The sequence below is a fragment of the Pollachius pollachius genome (genome assembly GCF_949987615.1).
Source record: "Pollachius pollachius genome assembly, chromosome: 7".
Lineage (NCBI taxonomy): Eukaryota > Metazoa > Chordata > Actinopteri > Gadiformes > Gadidae > Pollachius > Pollachius pollachius.
The window spans coordinates 9,057,156-9,083,153 of record NC_136940.1 but is presented as its reverse complement, the minus strand read 5'-3'; the positions used below and the strand labels follow the sequence as shown (position 1 = coordinate 9,083,153).

Below are 25,998 nucleotides of genomic sequence, written 5' to 3'. Positions count from 1 at the left end.
AAAGCAAAACTCCTTTGGTCTCTTGATTTGATATATAAAAGTCAGCGGTCTTGGCATGATAAAGTTTGTGAACCCCGAAGAATTGCCGGTTTCTCCCGCCATCTAGAGGCTTGTGGTTGTAATACTATGAAATCAGCAAATCCATCGACACCAACCATGTTTTCCTGTCTGCCTGACTCTCCATCCTTTTATCATGGGGGCATGTTTAAATGTTGAGGTCGAGAGTGATGTCGCGTCAGTCCCTGCTGTCTGCTCGCCTCATTCTTGGATAAATAAAGGTTTATTACTTTGTTATAGGCCTATTTTATTTATGAGGAGAAACCATTCTGTTCTGTTTCATATGGGAAAGAAGTCTCCAAAATATCAACTATAAGAGGGCTGTACATTGCTTACTTTAGTGTTTCATAAAAGGAAAGAAGGGAGGTTATAATTTGAGTATGATTGCAGTATAGTAGTATGCATACATAGTATGCGCTACGTTTATATCTACAGAAGAGAATGTACTATTTGTGTAATCTATATTATTGTTCAATCTAATGTCCTAATAAATCAAATAAAGTGATGTGAAAGCAACCTGAACGACAAGGTACTTTTAGGCAACACAGATTACCCTGAAAATGTAATAATCCGTGGAAAAAGTAGAATATAATGTTGTTTCAGAGAAAAAACGTTACCGTATTAGTTTATACGATACCACAATGTGCTTACTAATTCGATACACGTCCCTTTTTTACCACTAGTTGCCTCAATACACTAGATGGCGCCACTTCGACGCGATCTGCCAATCCATCATAAACTCTCCTGTACTAGATCCCACATCATCGTATGTCGGCAACAATACGCTTCTCCTCATGAATCATTTAAATATAAATAGCAATGCAAAGAATCTGGGATAAATTACGACTTCAATTTCAGATGTGCTAATGCATATCCGATGACCAAGCAAGGCCATACTCTGCCAATCGGTGAAATAGCAGATTCTCCAATTCATTCATTCATATATATCTTCTTTCAGGGAACCTACTTTCTCCTTTTGTAGCCGTGTGAACTTTGAACAAAGCGTCTCTCTGTATCATCAAAAACGCATGAATGAAGAAAAACAAGTAATCTATACACTGTCTGTGTAAAATAGCATCTAACCCTATTGTTATAATAGCCATCCGTCTGCCGGTACATCCATGATGCAACCCTGTTGTCCTCAAACTAGTTTTACTAATGTAGCCTAAAATACGTTTTTTTAAAAAGAATATTAAACCAACTTGAATGTATTATTCGGATGTACTTAATTATATATTTTGAATGGCCAATATTAAACCGACCAAAATCAAAAAGCAGCTCTTCAAATTACTCCTAGGGGTACACACACCCTCTTTTGTGAAAAATTGAATTTTAACCTGAATCCACAATAGCCACGTCCATCCACTAGATGACGCCAGTGGACGGGATTTGCCTTCTCTGGTATGCGACTACTAGCCGACTAGATGGAAAAATGAATACGTGACATTCCATCATACGACTCTCCAGCAAGAGTTTAACCGTTAACGTGAGTATACAACACTTCTACTAAAATCTTTAAGCATGAACATCTCTACAAAACATCTGGGATACTAACTATCTCACATTGTTAGCTTTTGGTTGTGCTAATTCATATCCAATGAGACCACGCCCTGTCCAGACCAGAGTAGTATTGACCCGTCCTGTACAGCGCTAGCACCACTAGCATTTATGCTGGACGACACACACTTTGCACCATTTCCACCCTGTTAGTTTTCTTTAGACAGGCTTAGCTGACAGGAATACTCACGGGGAGGATGTAGTCAACTCTTTGAATGAAGTGCGGTGAGTTACTACAGCATGCTATTATAGGCGCGTAACCAGCGATACGGAGGGCTAAAGGCTAATGCTAACCCTGCTAGCCGTCACCTGCTGGCTGCTGTGTCGCTGCTAACTAACGGTGTGTTGATCGCTGTTACAGTGGACCATGATGGACAGTCCGAGGAACGTGATTATGAAGGACAAAGAGTCGGAGATGGACGCTTCTGGCATGTCGTCGTCGGCGACACAAGGAACCCGCGAGCCGAGCAGCGACGGTAACTCCGTGAAGCACCCCGGGCTGTCGTCGCTGTCACCCGGGAAGCTGAGACCAGGCAGCGGAGAGGACGACGGGGGAGAGTCCAAACTGTTCGCTAAAGGACTTGCAACGACGTCTCTACTTCAGATCGCTATAAGAAACGGTATTTATCAGAATCAGGTGGCCAACGCGTACGGTGGCATGGCTAAAAGTGTAAACATGCCCGCTGTCAAGTCGGGGGGGAATACCTACAGCAGCCTCGCATCGGGCAGCAGCAGTAGCAACGCAGCCGCCCCCCCGGTCAACCCTTTGCTGAACAGGAGACGGCGAAAGCACAAGCGTAACCTCTCCCTGGGCGCCCCGCCGACCGCCGGTCAGCCCGCGGCGGCTTCGGCGGAGACGGCGGCCACACCGTCTCCTTCTAGCTCTCCGCTGAACACTCTCAGCCTTGACAGAAAGACCTTCCTACGGCAGAAGCAGTCCAAGCAGCTCCAGGTGTCAGACAAGGCATGGGTGAAAGCTGACCCACAGCGGGGTTGCGTCCACGTCCACGACTGGCTAACCCCCTCCTACCCGAGACCAGTGCTCTGCACGACAGACACCACGGCCAGAGAGATCTATACCCAACTGGAGGAAGGCAAAGCCGGGACGATAGTGCGGATGAAACGCAAAACATGCGCACAGGTGGACTTGAACGGAAACTGCAACGACAGCAACCACGGACAGAGCGACGACAAGCAGAGTTCATGTGAAAGCTTAGACGTCAAAAAAACGCAGTATGTTTCAATCCCCAAGTCGGAGATTGAGCCCGAGTCCACCCTGGAAGTCACAGACCCGGCCCAGTGCTACCCAGACACCAAGTTCTCTTGCTGCCTGTTCTCTGACAGCATGCCAAGCGACCCCTCCTCCGAGGTGTACCTCAGCGACAGCCTCAGCCTGGGCATCGACGCGGAGCCCATCGCCATTGACGACCGCTACGGGCTGTACTCGGGTTCTGACGTGGAGACCAGCAGCACCTGCGAGGACTTCAGCTCCTGTGGGCCCCACGGAAGCGAGCCTTGCGACTCCCTGGGCGAGGCCCCTGGGGGCGTGGGCAGCGACGCCCTGGGACCCGGCCCTTATGCAGACAGTCCCACAGAGGGTCCCGACCCGTTCGAGAGCTCTTCGGATGACGTAGAGACCACCTCGACCTCGTCCCCCACGCGCCTGGGCAGCTGCGTGGGGGGGGACCGGGGCACCACCTCGAACCCAGCAGGCGCCGCTGAAGACGGGCCGTCTGCGAGAACGCTGGAGGACTACACCGATGTTTCTTCTACCATTGGTGGAGGGGCGGAGAGCAGGCCCGACCCCCCGGACTTCGGCACGCTCTCCTCCAAATGCAGCTCCAGCTCCCAGGCCCGGCCGCTGGGCAGCAGCGCCACTCCCCAGCCCGACCTGGAGCTTCTGGTGCAGGGCGCCGTGTGGCCCGAGTCGGTCGGCCAGCCCCCTGCCCCGGGCATGTACATGCAGGTGCACGGGGGTTCAGTCTGGAGGCTGGAGGACGAGGAGAGGCCCCTGAAGATACTCAATGAGTACCTCACAAACCTGGGCTTCGAGGACCCGGCGCGCGTCCAGGAGGAGGGCATGAACCATGAGATTGGCTGCCTAATACGCTTTTACTTTGGTGAGTAGAAAACTCTTTCTTACATGCACAGTGTTCAGGGACACAGGATGTGTGTCCCTGAATCCTCCACTCGAGATGAATGAGAATGGGTGTGATGGTCATTTTTCATATTTCATAACCCATTGTGTTGACATAATACAAGCTCCTCTGGGCTCAGATTAGTTCCAGGGAGGGCCAATAATAAGTACACATGAGGAAGATAATTATCATCCAGTCACCAGGTCCTAAGAACTCATGATGCGCACACACACACACACACACACACACACACACACACACACACACACACACACACACACACACACTTAACAACCTTGAAGGGCACACCTCTCATACACATTACGATTATCTACATGCACACTTCTTTGAGAACAGACGCTATCCCCAAGAGTCTGTCATCTATGGGTTTGTCACAGTATACAGGAAACTAGGATTGAGAAACAGGCTGTATATTATTCCTGTATTACCTACTGGCTGTTTTTAAAGCTTGGCCTTGGCCTGTCTCTGTTCTCTCTATTGTTTTTGTTTTTGTTATTACCATGATTCACTGTTTCCCCCCAGATCCACCACACCTAGCCCAAATTAAACCTAGCCATATCAAACGTAAAACCATGAAAAGGCAGATCTAACCATTTCATCCTTTAAACATTACTATTCTAAATGGAACTCCCAAACTTGCTTATTTCCTTAAAACATATAATTTATTTATGCTTCATGGGAAATAACCACCAGATAAGTCTGTACACACGCACAGAAACACACCCCTCTCTGCTCATTCATGGGAGCTCCCATTGTGTTGGGTCAGTGGTTCTGTGATGAATGGTCCTGCTGGAACAATGTCGATGTTGTGGTCCCCGGGAGCCTCTCTCCGCCCTGCCTGTTCCCCAACACAGGTAGACCCATCTGGAGGTAGCAAACGGCCTCACACTGCCCTTCCCAGATAGCAGCGTGTTGAAAGCCCTAGGATGTTATTGTTGCTATAGATATGCTGTGTTTTCAAAGATGGTTAATGCTTGTTGTTATTGGTGCTGCTTTGGCCGTAGACAAACAGACTTAGGCCAGGGTAAGAGGATGTAGCCGCTGGGGTGTCACTTGGGATTAGAACCCCTGGGATTTATTTTTGACCATTTTTTCACAACAACAAAGCCAGTGTAACAACGAGTTATAGATAACAATGCATGTTATTTATTTACTGATAGACAAAAAGCATATAGCATACTAATAATATGCTATTTGATTCTCCAAATACATTTTTCGGGTTTTTAATAATTCTGCTATGTTGTAAAATGGAGCAAGAAATTCTAAGTATTGTAAAAACTCTACTATTAATACTACTACTCAAGTGTATTGGCACATACAACATGGTACTACCCACACCACTCCACCTACATGCAAGAACATTTTAACACCATGACCAGCTTGGTATGCCCTTCCCAACTGTAAACAGCCTATCTATCTATCTATCAACAGTCAACACTCAGAGAACTATATACATAGATCCAAGTAAAGCCCAAAGGAAGATAAAAATATTAGCATATTAATAGGATTCAAAATGATTACCACACAAGCCTTCTATGTTTTTTCTGTGGCTAAACAATAAATACAGACAATTAATACATTATTTATCATAATGACTGGATCAAACATCTCTTTCAAGCAAGGCAGCTCCACCATTAACTCAACATTACCTCTAGGAGCAAGCGATAAATCACCCATTAATATTGTGTCATTATTTATAGTTGGACAACCAGTAACTTTTTCTCTGAAATGAGTGACAAAAGCTTCAAACTGGCGTGGATGTAGACGTTTAACCTGAGACTGAGTCAGCAGTATCCCCATGCCCAATGTCTATGAGCATGTATTGGTGCACACACACGCACGCACACACACGCACTGTCTCCCTCACACGTGCAAAGTGCTGACAGCGAAGGACCTGCGACCTCAGAGGAACTCAGGTTTCACCTCCTCTGTAATTCTGATGAACCAGAGACGAGAAGAGGAGGAGAAGCCGGAGCAGACTCTTCTCTACGGTTCTGCTCCTCAAGGTCACCAGCAGTTTGTTACCTTCTGCCAGTTCCTTAAACTATATCCCCTCAGCCGAGCGTGGGCGTGGGGCTAACATACCCTATTAGCCGTTGGTGTGCTGCTGTGTGTGCATGCCGCGGTCGCTCAGCAGCTGTAGCTGTGGCCAGGGCTGTGGTTTCAGAGCAGAGCCCAAAATGAAAAGCGGAAACGGAAAAAAGGTGGTGTTTTTATATGGCACGCTACATGCACAAATACAATTCGAGAGTCAGCAGCCATCTTTGGTGAATCGCAGGTTGGGCGGGAGAATTCTGAAGGTGGGGTTACTTCCGATGCAATCGCTGGGTCATCCGGAGGTCTAACCAAAAAAAAGATGGTGACTAACCTCCAACAAAAAGTATTTGTTGGAGTGAAAATGTGTGTCTGTATGGGTCAATGTTGTGTGTAAAATGTGAAGCGCTTTTAATGGCTAGGTAAATGCAGGCCATATAATTGTTTGCAGTCAATCTTGCTTATTGGCAAATAGCATAGTGGGCGTCGCCTTGCGGCATGTGAAGGACAAGAGAGAGTGGCCGGAAGGGGTATTTTAAACAACCGACAGGAAATGGTCATTGGGAGACAGGATGTCAAGTCATGGCAGCAGAACAGATCTGGAGGCCGGGGGTCGTGTATGTCATGTGTATAGTAGCGCTTACAGCTGTCTTATGTCTCTTCTGAACCACCCAGGAAAATGGTGGTGGGGGAGGCAGGATCCATATTACCCTCCGTTGTTTAGATTGAACCAGACGTAGCGGGCCATGGTAGGAGAGCGATGGCCCCGTGTGCCATTTCAGGAGCATTGTTGTGGGAAACACCTTTCACTATGTCTTGTATTGGCATTCTGTTGAGGTCTGTGCCTGTTTGGAGGAGGTTTTCTGCTGTTGGAAGTTATTTAGGGAGTCAGTGTCAGTGTCAGCCAGTTAAGTGGTCTGCTTAAGTTATTTTGCATATTATTTTCTATATATTATTTTTAGTTAGTCGTGATTGCTTTTCTTATGTTCACAGAGAGGTGACTGGTGATGTACCACCAATACTAATAGATAATGCTTTTTAGATTAAATTCAAAGCAGCCTTATTGGCATGCAAAATTAACCTCCAAAAGTCGAAAGCGGTAAAAGAAAAACATAAAGAAGACACTGCCTGGTAAAATATAGTTAAATATAAAACACAAGAGGAAAAAAAGCACTAGCAAATGGTGAAATGAAGGACTCATGGTCCGGTGAAGGGAACAGAGTGGGAGAAGGATCTGAACAATCACGGTCCGCGGCACTGAGTGCTCAGAGTGTACCAAGAGCTGAGGACAAGTGAGGACAGCGGAGGAGAATATGCTAATGAGCACCCAACACTGTGAGGGCCCTTTGTGCGCCGATGACATCACACACACCCTCTTCATGAGGAGGACGGCCTTCGCATCGCGAGGTGCCGGTAGCTTGGTTTCGCTCGCTAATGTGTGCGTCTGTCCTTCTGTCATACATGTTCGGGGAGGACGTAGGATGAACTAATTGATTTGAAGAGTTAATTATCTTCACTGGTGAGCCCCGTAGCAGCCTCAGGCCCGGGATAGAGGAGGAGGAGGAGGAGGAGGAGGAGGAGGAGGAGGAGGAGGAGGACGAGGCTGCAGCGAAGAGCTGGCCGTCGGTCTCGCAAGGCGTTGCGTAACGACAAGCTAATCTGATCCAAGCTCCTTTCAACTGGCTCAGAATGTTCTTCGTCTACTCCCGCCGTGGGAGTAGACGAGGCAAGTGGCGTGTTTATGCTTAGCCCGCTTAGACCTGCTGAGAGCAGCAGGAGAACAAAGGGACCCAGAGTTATTTCATTTGTTTGGATTTAAGCTTTTAGCCACCCAGTGTAGGCTGACTGCGCTCTGTGTCAAGGGCGACCTATGTATTTAGTGATTATCCTACAGAACTTGTTGAAGTGATTCTCTTTTAGATTCACATCATTAAGGAGCAAGTAGCTAGTAGCATCTTGCTACTATGGTAAACTGCTTGCTGTATACCACCAGGTACACTACCATTCCCAGCACTATTACGTGCCAAGCACCCTCACTCACCGAGCCATCTACACACCAAGCACCCTAATAGGCAGAGCAACATGACAAGTACCATGCACGTTTTGAAGGTATGAGGAAACCTATACTGACAATTAGGATTGGGCGATATTGCCTGGTCCATTTATTCCCTCTAGATTCTTATTGCCTGGTAACATTTTATTTTCTTCTCCTTCCTGTAATACAGCACTTAAGACACATAAGGATGTACATATGACCAAAATCCCAGCATGATTCTAGTCTAGTCCTATCACGATACATATTTAATGATATATCACCCAGTCCTAAAATGAACATGCTTCGGCCTCAGAAATGCCCCAGGCTGATTTGAAACTCTGACCTTGTGTGATGAATCTCTCCCTTTCTTTTGCTCTTTCTCGCTCCCACTCTCTTTCTCTCTCTGTCTCTCGCTCTCGGACTCCCTGGTTACACTGTGTTTACAGCCAAGCCCGCCATGCTGCGCGTAGCCAGCGAGGGGTTAATAAAACAAATCACGCCCCGCTGACTACACACCCTCATTCACTCTCCCTGGGAGCCCTCGGGCTGTTAGGGCTCACTTATATAACCACTGCGCTGGGAGAGAAGAGGGAAGTGTGTGTTTGTGTGTTCATGTGTCTGTCCTTTTATTCCAAAAAGGTGGACATCCATTCTGAAGCGCCTATAAATAACTTCCTGTATGATGCAAAAAGACCATTGTTAAAATGAAGTCTCAGTTCCTGTCGGCCAACAATAAACGCCTTGATTTATAACTGAGTTACACACACACTCTGCTCTCCCTTTCTCCCTCTCTCTCTCTGTCCTCACTGTCTCTCCGCACCTCTCTCTATTTTTCTCCCTCTGTCTCTCTCCCCTCTCTCTCAATTCAATACACGTTAGCATAACTTTACTGATGGTGCATAAACATTTGCAATCACAAAGCAGTTAAACGTCTCCCCCCTCTCCCCCCAGGTAAGCCGCGGAGCGTGGGCGGTTGGGAGCGCGTGCAGCTCTCAGGGGTCTTCAACGTGAGGAAGGGGAAGCTGGCGCTGCCGGTGAACCGTTGGTCAAAGCGGCAGGTCATCCTGAGCGGCACCTGCCTCATCGTCTCCTCCGTCAAGCATGCACACACTGGCAAGATGCACATCCTGCCTCTGATTGGTGGAAAGGTGCGTGTGATAGTCAGCATTTCTGGGACAGAGCGGGAACCACGACAGGGGAAGAGATGGGGCCACCCACTATGAAAGGGTGACCTTTGAATACTCTGACGAGAAAAAGAGTTTCCATAGATTTGTTTATATTATTTTATGGTTTTCTTTTATCGTTTCTTTCATTGGAAATAATTGAACTGAAAATGTTTATACGTTATTAATGATGTATATATTTATACTAGTATATAAATCGTGTATGCATGACAGTCATTACTAGAACAAGCACGAATGGAATATGATGTGGAGAGCATGCTTATGCTAGTGTCCTAGCATAAGAATGACGAAAAGTTTTCATTTGAAACATTCAAGTTTCTAATGAACTTGCATGAATAAGGCTTTGAAAACAAGTAGAGGGCTGGCATAATCCGAGGATTTTTTTTTTTTTCTAACATTTGACATCCAAAATTAAACCGTAGAAGGCGACAATGTTTTTCTCCCAGACAAACGTACCATCTGTCTTCCTTCCTACAAATAGAAACCCGCCTTCGGTACTGTAGGTTACCGTGGGTGATGTGTGTGTGTGTGTGTGTGATGATGTTTGAGGAGAGGTCTGACAGGCTCTCGTTTGGTTTGCAATCAGAAGAGTTGCTTCATTTGAGGATAGGCTTGACAGGTGGATGTTTGGTGTGTGTGTCTTGTGATCCGATAAAAAGCTGCTTTTGACAGATTTAATGGGTTGATGTTCTTGTATCTGATGAGAAAGGTGTCTTCAAACATCGTTTTCCTTTCAATTCTTCACTGGCTGTTTTTGACAAGGAGTGGGTGGTGAAGGGAGAACAGGGGGGGGGGGATTTTATGCTGTTCACTGTATAATTAAAGTTATTCTCAAACTGAAGGGAAAAGATTCATTATTGTAGAAAAGTATCCTTGTTTGGGGAGAGGTTTGACTAGCTGATGTTTTCTTTTCGATCAGAAAGGTATCTTCATTTGGGGTGTGTGTGTTTGTGTGTGTGTGTGTGTGTGTGTGTGTGTGTGCGTGCCCGTTCCAGGTGGAGGAGGTGCGGAGACACAGCCACTGCCTGGCGTTCAGCTCCGCCGGTCCCCAGAACCAGACATACTACGTCAGTTACGACTCGTACACAGAACACCTCCGCTGGCACCGCAGCGCAGCCAAGGTACACATAAAAGACTTCTCCTTCCATGATATATATGGCTGTGGACGATGTGTCAAACACACACACTAAATATGCAAAGCGCTTTGAAAGATATTGAGAGGCGCTGCATAAAATTGCAATTTATTATTCTTATATGGCATATAATACTATTTGCTCTGCATAATAAAGTCCTGCAATGTGTGTGTGTGTGTGTCCTTGTGTTTGTGTGTGTGTGTATCAGATTGCATCCCAGAGGGTGAGTTCAGTGGACCTGTCGTGCTGCAGCCTAGAGGAGCTGCCACCCGCTCTCTTCTACAGCCAGGACCTCACCCACCTCAACCTCAAACACAACTTCATGTCCCCACACAGGGGCCTGGGGGCCCTCACCAGGTTAGTAATCTGCCCAGAGTCCCGGGGACCTCCCAATCCCTGGACCCTAGATCTACCCCTCACACACAGCTCGCTCTCTCTCTCTCTCTCTCTCACTCACGCGCTCCTTTTTACACTCACAAACCTACACTTGCAACACACCCACACACAAATGCATACATTCTTCCCAGACCCTAGTCCTTGGTCCCTTGGTTGACCTCTACCACACAGGCACAAACATTCTCTCTCTCTCTCTCTCACACACACACACACACACACACACACACACACACACACACACACACACACACACACACACACACACACACACACACACACACACACACACACACACACACACACAAACACACACAGTGTTTACACAACAAGACGTGTGTGTGCAGGGCCCCCAGCTTGATTTGTTAGTTTGTTTCTCTGTAGCCCCTCCTCCTCCGGTTTCTGATTGGACAGTCATGGTGTTGGGGTCAGAGGGCAATGTTGTTTTGCAGTACCAGCCCACATTACCTCACGACTCTGTGGTAGCATCAGGAATTCATCCAAGCTAACACTAGAGACACTATACACCCCCCCCCCTCTCTCTCTAGTGTCAGGGGTCTCTAAGGACCAGGTAGGGGTTGGACAGTGAATACATTCAAGATAACACTTTAGACACTATTCTCTCTCTTTCTCTCTCTCTCTCTCTCTCTCTCTCTCTCTCCAGTCAGGCGGTCTCTAAGGACCAGGTAGGGGTTAGTGAATTCCTCCAAGATAACACTACAGACACTAATCAGCCCTCTCTCTATGGTAGAACACCCTACAGTTTGTACTGGCTTAGGGGATACATGCTGCACCACAGGGTGAGAGAGATGCCGCCTGTTAGCTTGTTGTTCAGCAACTTGTCTGTAGAATGCCTACGCTAAACGTTTGTCTTTCTCCCCTGGATTTATCTCCCATATGGGGTTCCCGAGCACCAAGAATCCTATTATAAAGGGATGTGCCAGCCCAGAAGTTTTTTGTGACGGCAGTAAGTAGGAGGGATTAGAACTCAGCGGGAGTACTGACTGTTGGCAGCACAGTGCTTTACAGAGCTCCTCTTTTAGTCCTGTCGAGTAGCTCAGAGTGTTCTACAGTTGCATTTGAGTCAGGTTGGGGAGTACTGCTAGAAGACAGAGGCAGGTTATAAAGGAGCAGGTATGGGTTCCTCCTCTGCTACTATTGGGTGGGAGTTCAGCCACTAGCCCTGCCTTTAGTCCCACTGGCGGCTGCCTGTAGCCCCTTTGCTATTCCATGTATCTCTTAGCTGTTGTCCGTAGCCCCTTTGCTGTTGTCTCAGGCCCTTAGCTGTTCTCTGTAGCTCCTTTGGTGGTTCTCTGGAGCCCCTTGCGGTTTTGCTGTAGTCCCTTAGCTGCTGTCTGTAGCCCACTTAGCGCTTGTCTGTAGCCCCCTTAGCGCTTGTCTGTAGCCCCCTTAGTGCTTGTCTGTAGCCCCCTTAGCGCTTGCCTGTAGCCCCCTTAGCGCTTGCCTGTAGCCCCCTTAGCACTTGTCTGTAGCCCCCTTAGCGCTTGCCTGTAGCCCCCTTAGCGCTTGTCTGTAGCCCCCTTAGCGCTCGTCTGTAGCCCCTTAGCTCTTGTCAGTAGCCCATAGCTTTTGTCTGAAGAGCCCCATAGCTGTGCCCGTTTCCCGATGGCAGTTGTCTGTAGCCCTCTGGTAGCTCCTTCCTATATCCGCTGTTTATTGCCCTCTTGGGTCCCTGGCCGCAGCCCAGAGCCTGGGGGGCCCTGTGCTGGGTGGGCGTGGGTGGTGGTGGGCTGCCCTGCTCCTGATGGGAGTGGAGATCCGCTCCCATTGTTTCTCTATAAACAGTCGCTTCCCAGAGCTCCGTTTCCAGGAATGCGTGTTGTTTTTCCGGCGGCGCGCTACCGTGGCCCAGCGTAAGGACGGAGAGGTGGGGCCGGAACGGCCGGTCGCCCCTTGGTCCTTCATCAAACACACTACAATGAGTTAGACACACACTGACGCACACACAAAGGCATGCAGGCAGCGGCACATACACACACAAACATGCATAGGCAAACACTTGCATAGTCATGCGTGGAATGCATGCTTCCACTACTTCAAACCCTTCAACTTTTTGTAAACATGGTTCGTAAAGCAATATGCTTGTGTTATTTCCTAAACTCACAAAGGCGTTGTCCACTGCTTATCCGATTGGCATTACGCATATGTTTAGATAGTACATCTCTTCACAACCCTGACCCCTCCTGTCAGTTTCTACCTTTCCTTGGTCTCGCTCTTCTCTATCTTTATTTTTGTCTCTGCCTATCCCTGTCTGTGGCTGTCTTAACCATCATTTCATATTTCTTCCCTTCATGTTGTATCGTGTTTCACCTCAAAATAACTGCCTCGATTCAAATTTGTCTCCAACTGTATTTTCTTCTGCGCTGTCTGTCGTATATCTTTCGGAAACCTGAGTTTAACATCAGGTTATTTAGTCATAAATCCTTTCTCTCGCTCCCTTTTTTACATCTCCCGCATGCCTCTTCCTTTAATTCTTTATTTCCCTTCTCTCTCTCCCTCTATATATCTGTTTTTCCTCTCACATCCATTGCCATATTCCTCTTCTGTTATCGTTGCCCTGCTCTTTCTCTCTGTCACCATATTCATCTATACCTCCCTCTTGCTTTCTCTCTCTTACTCTTATTCAATTGTACTCCCCTTTACTCCATCTCTTTGCCAATGTATATCTCTAGGGTTAGGGTTAGGGTTAGGGTTATCCCACCATTGCCTACTTCCTTCCTTTCCCTTCTCTCTATCTTTCTGCCACTGTATCTCCCCCTCTCACCTCTAATGTGTGCGTCTGTCCTTCTGTCATACATGTTCTGCTCTCCTGTCTCCTCACCTCTCTCTCCAGGTTCTGTAAGCTGCGTAGCTTGAGTCTGTCTAACAACAGGCTGTGTGAGTTCCCCGTGGCGCTGTGCGACATGTCCTCGCTGACGGAGATCAACCTATCAGGGAACTTCCTGACTTCCCTGCCGCCGGCAGCCGGAACCATGCACAAGTGAGTCGACAGTACGGCGGCCTCATCCCCCCGTCATCACCCCCATCCTAAACACCAGCCCTGACATAAACCCCACCCACACTCATCCCTACCCTTCACCTTTGCCTCACCTTCCCCATCACCCCAACCCTCACGCTTTGCCTCAACTTCATCTCCCCCTCCCCACCCTCCCACCCACTGGCCCCTTTACCCTCCCACCCACTGGCCCCTTTACCCTTCAAAGTCACCCCCGTCGTGACGGCTCCCCACCTCATCCTCTATCACCACCACCACCCCACACATAAACCCTGTTCCCTCGCCATTCCTCTATCTGCCACACTGACTTTCACCCCCACCCTCACCGCCCCCCTCAACTTCTCATGTCACAGTCACTTTGCATTGGATCTGAGTGTTCACAACACAAGATGATCGGGTGGGAGCAACCTGCCTCATGTAAAAATAATTTGGAGACTTGGGAATGTCATTGACAAACTCAGTTCAGTGTATCACAGTTTGATACCGTGTACTTATGTGCTCATGTGCTGGCATCAGCGACGTTTGTAACCCTCGTGAGTCACTGGGTAGGGGTGGATGGGGCTGGTGGGGCATGGAGGTGGGGACGCGTCCAGGCAAATCCTCTCTAATCCGGTTGGCTAGTAAAGGCGGATCGGACATCTCCAGGGTTCTCTGCTTACGCATCCCCAATGACACTATCACCCACAGCAGTGGTAGTGATCCTCTCTGTCATGAGACCCTAATCTCACTGCCACTGTCGCATCCGGAAGAACACTAAACTGCCCCTATTTTACCACCAGGTGACATGTTGATTAGCGATCAATTGCTTACAAGCCATGTCAAATTAGACCAATCGGCGACATCACACATGAGTGTAAATAGTTACTAATGGCAAAACAACGTCCCACCTCAGATACTCACTACAGGGCCCGGCTGTGCCTTAGCTCAGCAGAATCATCATAAAGCCTCTGCGCGTACCGACAACTGACAGAGCAGATTTCCATTCACAGAGGGGAGCTTTGCATCTTTAGATGTATTAACACTCTGTTTGTCTCCTGGCTGTCGCTAAAATGCTTCTGGGTAATAAAATCAGAGTGAGTAAATTGTGAAGATAAACAGCAGGTAGAAGGTGTGTTTGCGGTGTGTCTCTTGCGTTTCAATCACTGCAGATAAATGATCTGTGTCGGGGAGGAGTTGGCAGTCCACCAGTGGGCTGCACTGACACTGCAGTAGTTTTTCTTCCTCATAGTCATAGTGCAAAGTCATAGCTGGCGTGCCCTTGTCGGCAAGGGGATAAAGTGTTCTGACGTGATATCTGCATCCAACGGATAAATACACACTTGCAAAGCAGTGTATCTATGTGTTATTATAAAATTATAAGGAATTAAATTCAAAGTAAAACTTACTTTTAGTAGAGCTATAGTAGGTATTACTTTAGTATATCTACTATATATAAACAGTGTGACCAAAAGTGTTTTTCTATCGGGACAATCTTGTTATTCTTATCGGCACTATGAAGATGGTTGAAGATGGTTAAGGTTTCATTAATGTAATTAACCATGTATGAGATGGATCTGGTTGTACACACTCCAGATGATGGAGGAAATCATTTAATTGTGACATTATTGAGTGTTGAAAAGAAATGCAACCCTAAACACCCGAAATGTACTCAAGATAAATCAGACCCCTAACTCTAGCTCAACGTGTCCACCAGCCTGCAGACTCTGCTCCTGGACGGGAACTGCCTGAGCTCCCTGCCTGTGGAGCTGGGCTCCCTGGAGGGTCTTGTCTACCTGGGCCTCTCCTTCAACCGCTTCCACTGCATCCCCCCGGTGCTGGAGAAGTTCAAGGGGCTGGAGCGTCTGTGCCTGGCCGGGAACAAGCTCTCCCTGCTGGACCTGTCTGCTCTGCAGTGGCTGCCCGCGCGACACGTCGACCTCAGGTACCACTTTGATTTGGCTCCTTCCATGGTTTACTTCCTCCATTAGCACGTTGCGGCGTAGCACCTTGGCGCTGAAGTGAGTTTGATGTTTGATGTTTAGAGCCGTTTGACCTCGGGTCCGGCGGGAGTTTTATGTTTGATGTCTAGAGCTATTTGAACTTGTGTCTGCTCTGAGGTTCGGTGACGCTTACCCCTGAATAAACATGAAACATCTTAAGCTCTGCTGAAATGCTCAGGGGTATGTCTGGTTTACTCGAATATAAAATATTTAATAGGAGCCTTGTTGTTCACACCTATTGTTGAAGCATTATGATCTACTAATCTCATTATGATTAATAGATAAGCATAATGCTATGATTAATATAGCGAGTCATAATGAGAATAGTGGTGCTGCTCCTACCGCACTACTATTACTCATACTATTTCTATTACTGTAACTGTAATTACTGTGATTTATCAATATTTCTCAACATATGTTGCGAGCTATGTGATAACATCACCTACATGTATTCCTCCAGGTATAACTAAGGCTCTGTCTCTTGTGTTGGGCGGGGGTCCAGGTTGAACCGGCTGCAGAGCGTGGTGGTTGGGGAGGCGGGGGCGCTGGCCCACGTCACCCAGCTGGACGTGAGGGACGCCGGGCTGGAGGAGCTCGACCTCCGGCCCCTCTCCAGCCTGGAGCTCCTGCGCTGCGACCGCAACAGCCTGGCCCGGCTCAGGGTCAGCGGCCACGCCCTCAAGGCCCTGCACGCGGCCAACAATGGTACGTGGGCTGGGTACCTCAGCGGGTGGGGACGATTGGAAACTGGAGAGTTGCCGGTTGGATCCTTTGGTGTTTTTGGGCAAAATAAATCACTGATATACTTTATGAATAGAGTCCATTATGACTTGCATATGAATAGTTGAAGAGCAGTACAATTATATTATGCATTTCATATTGGGTCATTGAATCATTTCTGCTTGTCATGATGGAACAAAACCCTTAAGCCCAGTTCAGACCAAAGATTTGCCTCGCAACGACTTGCATCGAGACTGTTTTGGGAAAAGTTGCAGCAGTGTGAACTGGTCGTTGCAGCGCGGCTGATAACGTTGCAAGGAGTCGTAAGGAGTCGCCAGAGATTGAACATGTCAAATCGCCAGGTCCAGTTTTAGAACACAACGGCATAGCTATTTCTCTTCAGCCAATCAGGACACAGCACAGAACAACTTATACGTTAAAACGTTAGCTATAACCGTTGTTATGGTTACATGCGGCCATTCCAATATGCCCCCATTTTGAGTAGGCCTACCGCCATTCCGACAGTCTACCAATCAGTGACGCCAACTTCAGGTCAACATTGGGGGATCATAAATATTTCGTTATTTCGGCTTGGCACGCCCGGCGATTTCACCGTCTTATCTCAAGTTTCCTGTATAAAACCGAGGGGCTAAAATCCCCATTCTTGCATGCGGGTGTCTTCATTCATAAAAAAATTAAAACATTCTGGAGTATGCAAATTATCCTTAAGAGGTCTAAACTCCGTGCGCAACCCGCCTTCTCCATTGAACCAAGAAAACACGCGCCGTGACGAACGGCGTTCACGTCTGAGTGTAGGCTACAAACGCGATTAACTATTTACGAGCAAAAACAAAAACAAAAAAAATAAATAAGTGCAAAAACGCCAACATATTCTTTATTTTGCTCACCACTTGTTTTTTTATCCCGACAAAAGCCCCCTAAGGATAGTTCCTCTGCGTCTCTTTCGTAGATCACATCCTCTTTCAACGTCTTTGTTTAATGCGACTGCATCATCTTCTCTCGCATGATCAGCAGCTCGCGGTTTCACTTTCTCTCCAGTTAGAACTGCTCATGATGATATCGCTGCGTTGTCTCTATGGAGACAGCGCAGGAACACCTCTACCCAAGCACCCCCCCCCCCCCCGGACCCGCGGAGCCGTCTCATTTACATCAGAATGAAACCCAATAAACTGCCAATGTGTGTAGGGTCCGGGAGGGTAAATTGGGGTGCTAGCTCCAGCAACCTAATAGCAAACCTAAGTTAGGCTACATCTGCTAAATGCCCTAATTGTTATTGTAATTGATGCTGATGCTGTTGCGGCTCTCAGCTGTGCCAGAGCGTTCACAGTTGCTAGGGAAACCACCTGACGTCGCCGCCCGGTGCAGCAGTGTGAACTGCCCCCTTTTTAGAACGCCGCAGCCCGTCTCGTCGCAGGGAGTTGCGAGTTGCAAGTCGTTGCAAGGCGAATCTTTGGTCTGAACTGGGCTTTAGCATTACCTGATCTGTTTCTCTTTCAAACCAGAATAACTAAAAACAAACCTTGAGTTCCCCCATCAAAGCAAGTACTTGACATTCTCTCAACATCTGATTGAGTTACAAATCTTCCATCCTGAAGAAACCCCCGCTCAGCACTTTAGCGAGCACAGCCTGCTGTGGATGAGTCACCCTTTTTATCTTTCTGTTGGCGCGTGCCATCTGGACCTATAAACCAGGGCTTCACACAGCCTAGCGCTATGCCTGGTGCGATCCGCATATGTCCCCCTAACTCCTGTATTCTGCTGGGCAGAGCTGAAGCAGCTGGAGGTGGAGCCCGTGCCAGAGAGTCTGACCGCCCTGGATCTGTCCCGGTATGACAACGCCCAGCTATTTATAATGACGACCTATTTACTGCAGACGTCCGCTTCTCCCTGCGCTACAAACTGCTGGCCTAACTCTTTGTGTCTGTGTGTTTGTTTGGGAACTGTGTGTTTGGGTTTGATCTTGTGTGTGTGTGTGTGTGTGTGTTTGTCGTGTGTGTGTTTGTCGTGTGTGTGTGTGTGTGTGTGTGTGTGTGTGTGTCTGGTGATCCATTTGGATATGTGTGTCTGTGCGTGCGTCTTCTAGGAACAAGCTGGACAGTATTCCTGGATGGGTGATTGGTTGCAGCAGACTGGAGGTGTTGGATATCAATCACAACTATGTCACCGAGCTGCCCTTACAGTAAGCTACATACACACACAAACAGAACCCCAAACAAACACGCGGACCCCCAAACACATACACACACGTCCTTTATACAACAAAAGAGGCATTTTCATAAATTAATTTCTTAAGTACTTGATAAACCTAAGTGAGAACCTTGTGTGAATAAGTACACCGTCTGGAGAGCATTTGTCCCAGGCGAAGAGTTGTGGGTTCGATCCCCGACATCGCAATCTGCCTGTACAAGAACGACCTGTACTTGAACAAGTTGCTCGGCCCCCACACACAACCTTCACATTTTGTACTGTCTAAAGGGCTTGTACATCAGAATGCATCATGGGAGGTCTTGTTGGCAATACTCTGGTATTTTGAGATTAGTAGCAATGTTTAATCCCAAATAAAAGTAAGCATACCGTATTCTAGGCTTATTAAACTTTTCTTTTGCCGAAATGTCTAATATTTGTACGATTTAATTACCAGAAAATGTCCAAAACACCATAACCACAAACATAACAATTAACCTTCCAATCCTTCTATGCTTTTAAAATGTTTGTTGCGATTTTACGTTGCATGTACAAGCCGTGTTCCTAAGTTGTTTCAGGCATCCCATGCGGTCACACACGCTGATTCTCTCTTTAAACGAAAGACACACAACACACACGTGTGATTAACGCCAGTGCGGGGCGTTAATGTCCTAAGTGCTCCCTCTAAGTGTGCACGCCTGTCTCGTTTTCACTAATGAGAGCTCGCCCTGAGGCCGCGTTTGTCTGGATGTGTTAATAGTACCAAGGTGATGTCTCTCTCATGGCATCGTCAGGTGTGCTTAGAGGGATCCCTTAAAGGTTATTCCTCCCCCCCCCCCCCCCCCAAACTCAACCCAATGCAATTTGTTTGTGTTCCCCAAGGTTCCTGTGCAGCAGCAGCCTGCGGAAGCTCCTGATTGGCTGGAACCGCCTGAGCTCACTGGCCGATAGGCTGGAGCGATGCCAGCTGGAGGTGCTGGACGTGCAACACAACCAGCTCACCGAGCTCCCCCACAACCTGTTCATCAAAGCACTGAGGTTGACACACTTTCACGAGTCCCCTTCTTTCTCTTTTTGTTTGTGCCTCATTACTTTCATTCTTTCTTTCTTCCTGTATTTCTTTCTTTTTCATTCTTTCTTTCTCTTACTTTCGGTTTCTTTTTATCTTACTCTTCCTTTTTTCCTTCATTCTTTATTTCTTTCTTTCTTTTGTTTAATCATTCTTTCTTTCTTTGCCAAATTCTTTCTTTTCTCTCCGTCCTCAATAAACACTTGTATTCCTGACAGTCTTTATAACCTGGGTTGACTTTCATCACAGCCTGCGGTACCTGAACGCATCAGCCAATAAGCTGGAGAGCGTCCCCCCGGCGACCCAATCAGAGGAGAGCCTGAGCACACTCCAGGAGCTCTACCTGACCAATAACAGCCTGACAGACAAGTGTGTGCCTTTGTTAGCGGGACACACCCACCTTAGGGTGCTCCATCTCGCTTTCAACCTGCTGCAAACCTTCGCTGCCAGGTAAAACGCTGCACCTCGACCTGATCCCTTCCCTCTGGGGATACATGAAGTACTCAATCTATCTGTCTATGTTTTGATCTATCTTCAACATGAGCGACTAGATGTTAAGCTACACAAGCAAAGAAATGAATTGGCAGGTTTCAAAATACGCCATTTCTATTCCTTTACAAAGTTTATAATTAGAGGTGAGAATCTGTCATTGTGTCGTTTGTATCGATTCACGATTTTTGTACCGCAAAATGTTGTTCTTCATTTTGGTGGAAGGAATTATGGCTGGGGCTTGAAATACTGGGAAAACTCAATTCTATTTGGTATCACTTTTTCCATGCTGCGGTACATTTTCAGCTTATATCATGAATAATACTTAATGAACATGAACACACTTAATTAATACCTATTGTGTCCCATTTCCTATCATTACCATCATAATTGGTTCCTCCCTGTCTCCCAGCCCTAGTATCATGGATTTAATTACATTTAATGTGATAACCTAACGATGCAACCCTCTTCTCCCTCCCACCCCACTCCTTCTCTCTCCTTCTCCTCATGCTCCCGTTCCTCCTCCTTCCCACCCTCCTCCTCTCCCCTTCTTCCCCTCCCTGCCCTTCCTCCTGCAGTAAGCTGGCGGGCCTGGAGCAGCTGGAGGAGCTGGAGCTGAGTGGGAACCGCCTGCGGGCCGTGCCCACCACCATCCTGAGCTGCAGGCGTCTCCACACGCTGACCGCTCATTCCAACTGCATCACGGTCTTCCCTGAGGTCCTCCAGCTCCCCGAGATCAAGGTATCGCAGGCCTCCCCCACGCACAGGGACGTCAACGCCCATGGCTCAGCCACATCTAAACAACGCACACTCCGCCTCTTTCTCTCCCCTTCCGTCTCTATCGTTCTAGCTACGAGAGCTGCAATAAGCTCACCGATGTCTTTGTCCCTCTGTCCCTCTGTCCCTCTCCCCCTGCAGTGTGTGGATGTGAGCTGCAATGAGATAACGGAGGTCTTTGTCCCTCTGTCCCTCTCCCCCGTAGTGTGTGGATGTGAGCTGCAATGAGATAACGGAGGTCTTTGTCCTTCTGTCCCTCTCCCCCGCAGTGTGTGGATGTGAGCTGCAATGAGATAACGGAGGTCTCCCTACCGGAGAGTCTGCCTGCCAAGCTGCAGGAGCTGGACCTGACGGGGAACCCCAGGCTCACCCTGGACCACAAGAGCCTCGAGCTGCTCAAGTAGGCACACAAACACACACACACGCACACAAGCAATAAACTCACAAACTATTGTACACATAACGTATGATGAAATTTGTTTTAACACACAATAAATAACAACTCCCTCTGCTATTCCTCTCTCCCCCTTTCTCCCTCTCCCCCCTCCCTCTTTCTCCCTCTCCCCCCTCCCTCTCTCTCCTCAGTAATATCAGGTGCTTCAGGGTGGACCCCAGCCCGTCTGCCCCAGGGGCCAGCGAGGGGCCCGGGGTCCCTGCTGTCTGGAGCCACGGCTACACAGAGGCCTCGGGAGTCAAGAACAAGTCAGTGTTTATTAGTGTTTGTTACATTACAGTCGTTTTTATTAATTTACTCTTTTATACTAAGAATGGATGTAGGTGATCTTTCTATGAAGTGAACTGTTCCAGTTCTGTGTGTTTTGAACTTGCGGTGCTCGCTTTTTTGTAGTATAAACACAAAGTTGAACTTAAAGGTGACGTATTATACATCACAGGTGGGTGAGACACTCACCTTTAACCTCGCTTAAACCCTGGCGTTTATTTTCTCAAAGGATTTTGATTCGATGTTTTCTGAGCTGCTAGGCTGTGTGTTTGTCTGTGAGCTAACAGCTAACAGGCTGCGTGACTGTTTATTTGCAGATTGACTGTTTATTTGTGTGCTAACATGGTGTGTGCGTGTGTGTGTTTTGATTGACAGGCTGTGTGTAGCGGCCCTCGCGCTGGACAGTTTCTGCGGGAGCCGCGAGGCGCTGTACGGTGTGTTTGACGGCGAGAGGAACGTGGAAGTGCCTTACCTGCTGCAGTGCACCATGGGAGATGTGCTGGCCGAGGAACTCCACAAGAGCCAAAGACGAGAGAACTACATGACCAACACCTTTCTCACCATGCAGAGGTACACGCCTGCTGCAGTGGTACCCCTTATTCACACCGAATGCAGTATAGAAGCGCCTACGTGATCATCGACATGTCGATTCACAAAAGGCTCATGACGCAAGATTCTAAGACGTTTTTCTAAGACGTGTATCCTGGCTGAGTGTGTGAACTGGAGTGTATTCCCGAAGCTTCGATGAGCGCGATGCATAACCCCCCTCCTAGATGAACATATAAGTGTCTGCTTTATGACTAAAGGAATGTTTTAAGCGGCCTTGAATTACATGTCAAGACATCCTCTCTTGTTTGTTTGCGTGCCTCTTTTCGTTGTTTCTGTTTGTTTGGTGTATTTCTGTGTGTTGCTCCATGCCGCGTTATGTGCGTGTGTATTTCCCTGTATGTAACCGCGTGCTGTTGTGCACTGTGTGTGATGTGTATTATTTTGTGTGTGTGTGTGTATGTCAACGTGTGTTGTTTTGTGTACGTCGCTCTGTGTTATTGTGTGTCTGTGTGTGTGTGTGTCACTACATGTGTGTGACATGTCCTGCCCCCCCCCCCCCACCGCAGGAAACTGGGAACGGCGGGCCAGCGTCTCGGCGGCTCTGCGGCGCTGTGTCACATCCGCCACGAGGCCCCGCCCCTCCCTGAGCGAGGCGCCGGGGGCTGCCTCACCCTGACGGCGGCCAACGTGGGGAAGTGCTGCGCCGTGCTGTGTCGCGCCGGGCGTGCCCTCCCGCTGTCCGTCACGCACAGCGTCCGCGAGGACGAGGAGCTACGCCACGCGCGCACGCACAACGCCATCATCACCGAGGTACAGGACACCTGTCGGGGCTGGGTCGACGTCGCCTACGTCATCTGTAGAATATGTAACCTGTAAACTCTTGTTGATCTTATGGAATCCTCATGTTAGGCTAGAGCCTGGGTTGAATAGTAAAATAAAGGTATCGATGCTTAAAGAGTATAATTGAATATAGTGGTATGCTGAAGGAGTAAAATATGATGTTATGGCAGCAAAGATTGGTTGTTCAAACTGATGAGTCGAGCCACAGAAAATTCAATAAATCTGATATTGATATTCGATAAATAAATAGAAACAGCTGTTGCTTAATGTTGCAGTTTAATTATGTGGTTCATTGAGCGTTTTAAAATGAATATTTGGTGAAATAATATAGCGCAACGTATCAGGTCCGAGAGAAATGTTGTCCTCCAAGATTCGCTGAGCGTCGTGACGCACCTACATGAGGCGAGCGCACTCGCGGAGGTCCGTCGTGTGAATCCTCCTTGTGCCCCCCCCCGCCCGCAGGACAACAAGGTGAACGGCGTGACCGACTCCACCCGCATCATGGGCTACTCCTTCCTGTGCCCCGCCGTGACGCCGCGGCCCCACGTCTCCACGGTGACGCTCACGCCGCACGACGAGTTCTTCCTGCTGGGCAGCCGGGGCCTGTGGGACACGCTGTCGCCCAGCGAGGCGGTGGAGGCGGTGCGCAGCGTGCCCGACTCCCTCGCCGCCGCCAAGAAGCTGGTGACGCTGGCGCAGAGCTACGGCTGCCCGCTGAGCGCCAGCGCCGTGGTGGTCCAGCTCAGCATCACCGACGACTGCTGCGGCTTCTGCGAGCCCCCGCCGCCCCCGCCGGGCAGCCCCGGTCTGGGCACGCACAGCGCGCACCCACACCACCACCACCACCACCACCCACAGCAGCAGCAGCAGCACCACCACCACCACCACCCGTACCCGCCCGGCGAGGGGTCTCTGGCCCTCCTGCCGCCGGCCCCGGCGCCATCGTCCGGCACGGTGAGCGAGCTGAGCAGCGAGTTCAGCACCTCGGAGATGAGCAGCGAGGTGGGCTCCACCGCCTCCTCGGAGGACCCCCCCCTGGGGCCACCCCACACCCCGCTGGCCGGGGGGGCAGGAGGAGGAGGAGGAGGAGGCGGGGCGTCTTCGGGGCGGAGCCGCGGCGTGCGCGGCGGCGCAGACTTCCAGAGGCAGTACTCCGGGGCGCTGTCGGACAACGGGCTGGACAGCGAGGACGAGGAGCCCATCGCCGGCGTGTTCTCCAACGGCAGCCGCGTGGAGGTGGAGGCGGATGTGCACCGCCTGCACAGCTGGGAGCACGCCGCCGCCGCGCGGTCCGCCGCGCTCACACCCTCAGCGCACCCCCAGAGCCCTGCCCCGGGGCTGTCCTCCGCCCCGGCTTCCCCGTCACCCTCTACCTCTCTGGCGCCGCCGCCGCCTCAACCCGAGTCGACCCCCGTCCCCCCTCCCCCTCCCCCTCCCCCCCCCTCCTGCCCCGGGGCCGAGGGGGCATTGTCGGGCACACTGGGTCGCAGGTCACGCCCCAATGGCTCGGTGGCGTGCCAGGGGCGGAGCCAAGATCTGATAGAGGTGGCGGCGGACGCTCCCGCCAAGAAGGGCGGGTACTTCAACGCACCGGCCCAACCGGACCCCGATGACCAGCTCATCATCCCCCCAGAGCTGGAGGAGGAGGTCCGGCAGATTATCCAGCAGCAACAACAGCAGCAACAACAGCAGCAACAACAGCAGCAGCAGCAGCAACAACAACAGCAGCAGCAGCAGCAGCAACAACAACAACAACAACAACTTCAGCTGCAGCAGCAGAATCACCCACAACAAGCACACAGCTTCCAGAAGCCCGCTGACTACTTTGTCACGCCACTCTGACTGGCCAGACCCTCTTCCCCAGGAAGCCCATACTGTTGGATCGGACGGAACACACCCCCTCTCCAGAAGCCCCTGCCATCCCAAAGACTGGCCCCACCCTTTAACTGAAGCCTATCCTCCTCCATCGGACTGACTACGCCCACTTCCCCAGGAGTCCCATCCCCTCCCTCTTCACAGGACACACCCCTTTCCCTAGAAGCCCCTCCCCCCTTGCCAGCAGAGTGCTGTGGCCACGCCTCCCATGTGCCTCCCGTTAGGGGTTAAGCTAGTGCTAACTCTCCAGCGTCAGGAAACACCATGCAATTTTATATCCCCTTTTCCTGCATTAATACTCACTTATTATAGGGTTAACTTAATGTCATTATTATTATTATTTTTTTTATCATATTGTATTATTGGATGAATGAAGCACTAGTTTGAAAGCTTTTTACCAGGTTCTTCTATTTGAGGCTAAGGGGTTAAATGGTACGGTTGGACGTGGACCCCACCGATGTTCCCAAGCGCTGGGCGGACATTTTGTTAAGTTGCAGAGGACAGCCTTTTGAGGTGGTCAAGAGTTAGTAAAAAGAGATCAAAAGATACTTAGACTAACTCCTAGGAGTTGATATACTCACGAGTGACCTAGTCACTGAAGTGTTAACTAATATTCTCTGAGAGAAAAGCTGATTATTTTAGGTGAAGTATCAAAGGCGGTTTGGGGAGATGTTACTAAGCATTAACTGCTGAATGAATGTTTTAGTTTTGTTTTTGGAGCAGTGTTACGCAGACTTTGTGAAACATGGAAACAGAAAAAAACCCGCACAAGAAGAGAGCTACTTTTGCTAGATAATAAATCTATGTTTTCAAATAAACTAAATACGTTTTTTTTATGTGTTTGAAGTGTTTCGCACCATATACTAAGGAGGCACTCATGCTCATCCAGCAAGTAAACCATGATGTCACTTTTTCCTCACATTCATCATTTCAGAAGAACTTGCGGTGTCAGTGGTGGTGATGTCATCTTAAGCGCGGTGACTGGCATACCTTGAACGTGGAACACAGGCGCCCCCTGTAGGCTAAAAGTAGGCGTGCCCTTACTCGCGGAAGGTGGCGTTTGTTTGTATAACCTATCACGATTATATACTTAAGAGTTCAAGTGTATTTGTATAGACCATTATCAGAATAAAATACTGAAAGATTAAGTTTAATTGTAAGGCCTCTTATCAACAGTCAAGTTTATTTTAACCCTCCTTTATCAGT

General features: G+C 48.9%; 1 protein-coding gene across 2 annotated transcripts; it reads left to right on the top strand.

Moving 5' to 3' along the window:
* The first annotated feature begins 1,483 nt into the window (after positions 1-1,483).
* LOC307078029 (PH domain leucine-rich repeat-containing protein phosphatase 1-like) lies at positions 1,484-25,565 on the top strand. Of its 2 annotated transcripts, none has more exons than XM_079739588.1 (18): positions 1,484-1,543; positions 1,976-3,734; positions 8,794-8,990; positions 10,022-10,147; positions 10,368-10,516; positions 13,407-13,553; positions 15,262-15,489; positions 16,050-16,252; positions 18,055-18,115; positions 18,372-18,467; positions 19,355-19,510; positions 19,791-19,991; positions 20,609-20,771; positions 21,077-21,207; positions 21,393-21,509; positions 21,904-22,098; positions 22,644-22,887; positions 23,380-25,565. In XM_079739588.1, exons 2-18 carry the CDS (start codon positions 1,982-1,984, stop codon positions 24,757-24,759), a joined length of 5,547 nt encoding a protein of 1,848 aa, XP_079595714.1. In that variant the 5' UTR covers positions 1,484-1,543; positions 1,976-1,981; the 3' UTR covers positions 24,760-25,565. The 2 variants fall into 2 exon arrangements, with proteins under 2 accessions (XP_079595714.1, XP_079595713.1); XM_079739587.1 differs by lacking the exon at positions 1,484-1,543 and adding an exon at positions 1,699-1,839.
* Positions 25,566-25,998: the final 433 nt, after the last annotated feature.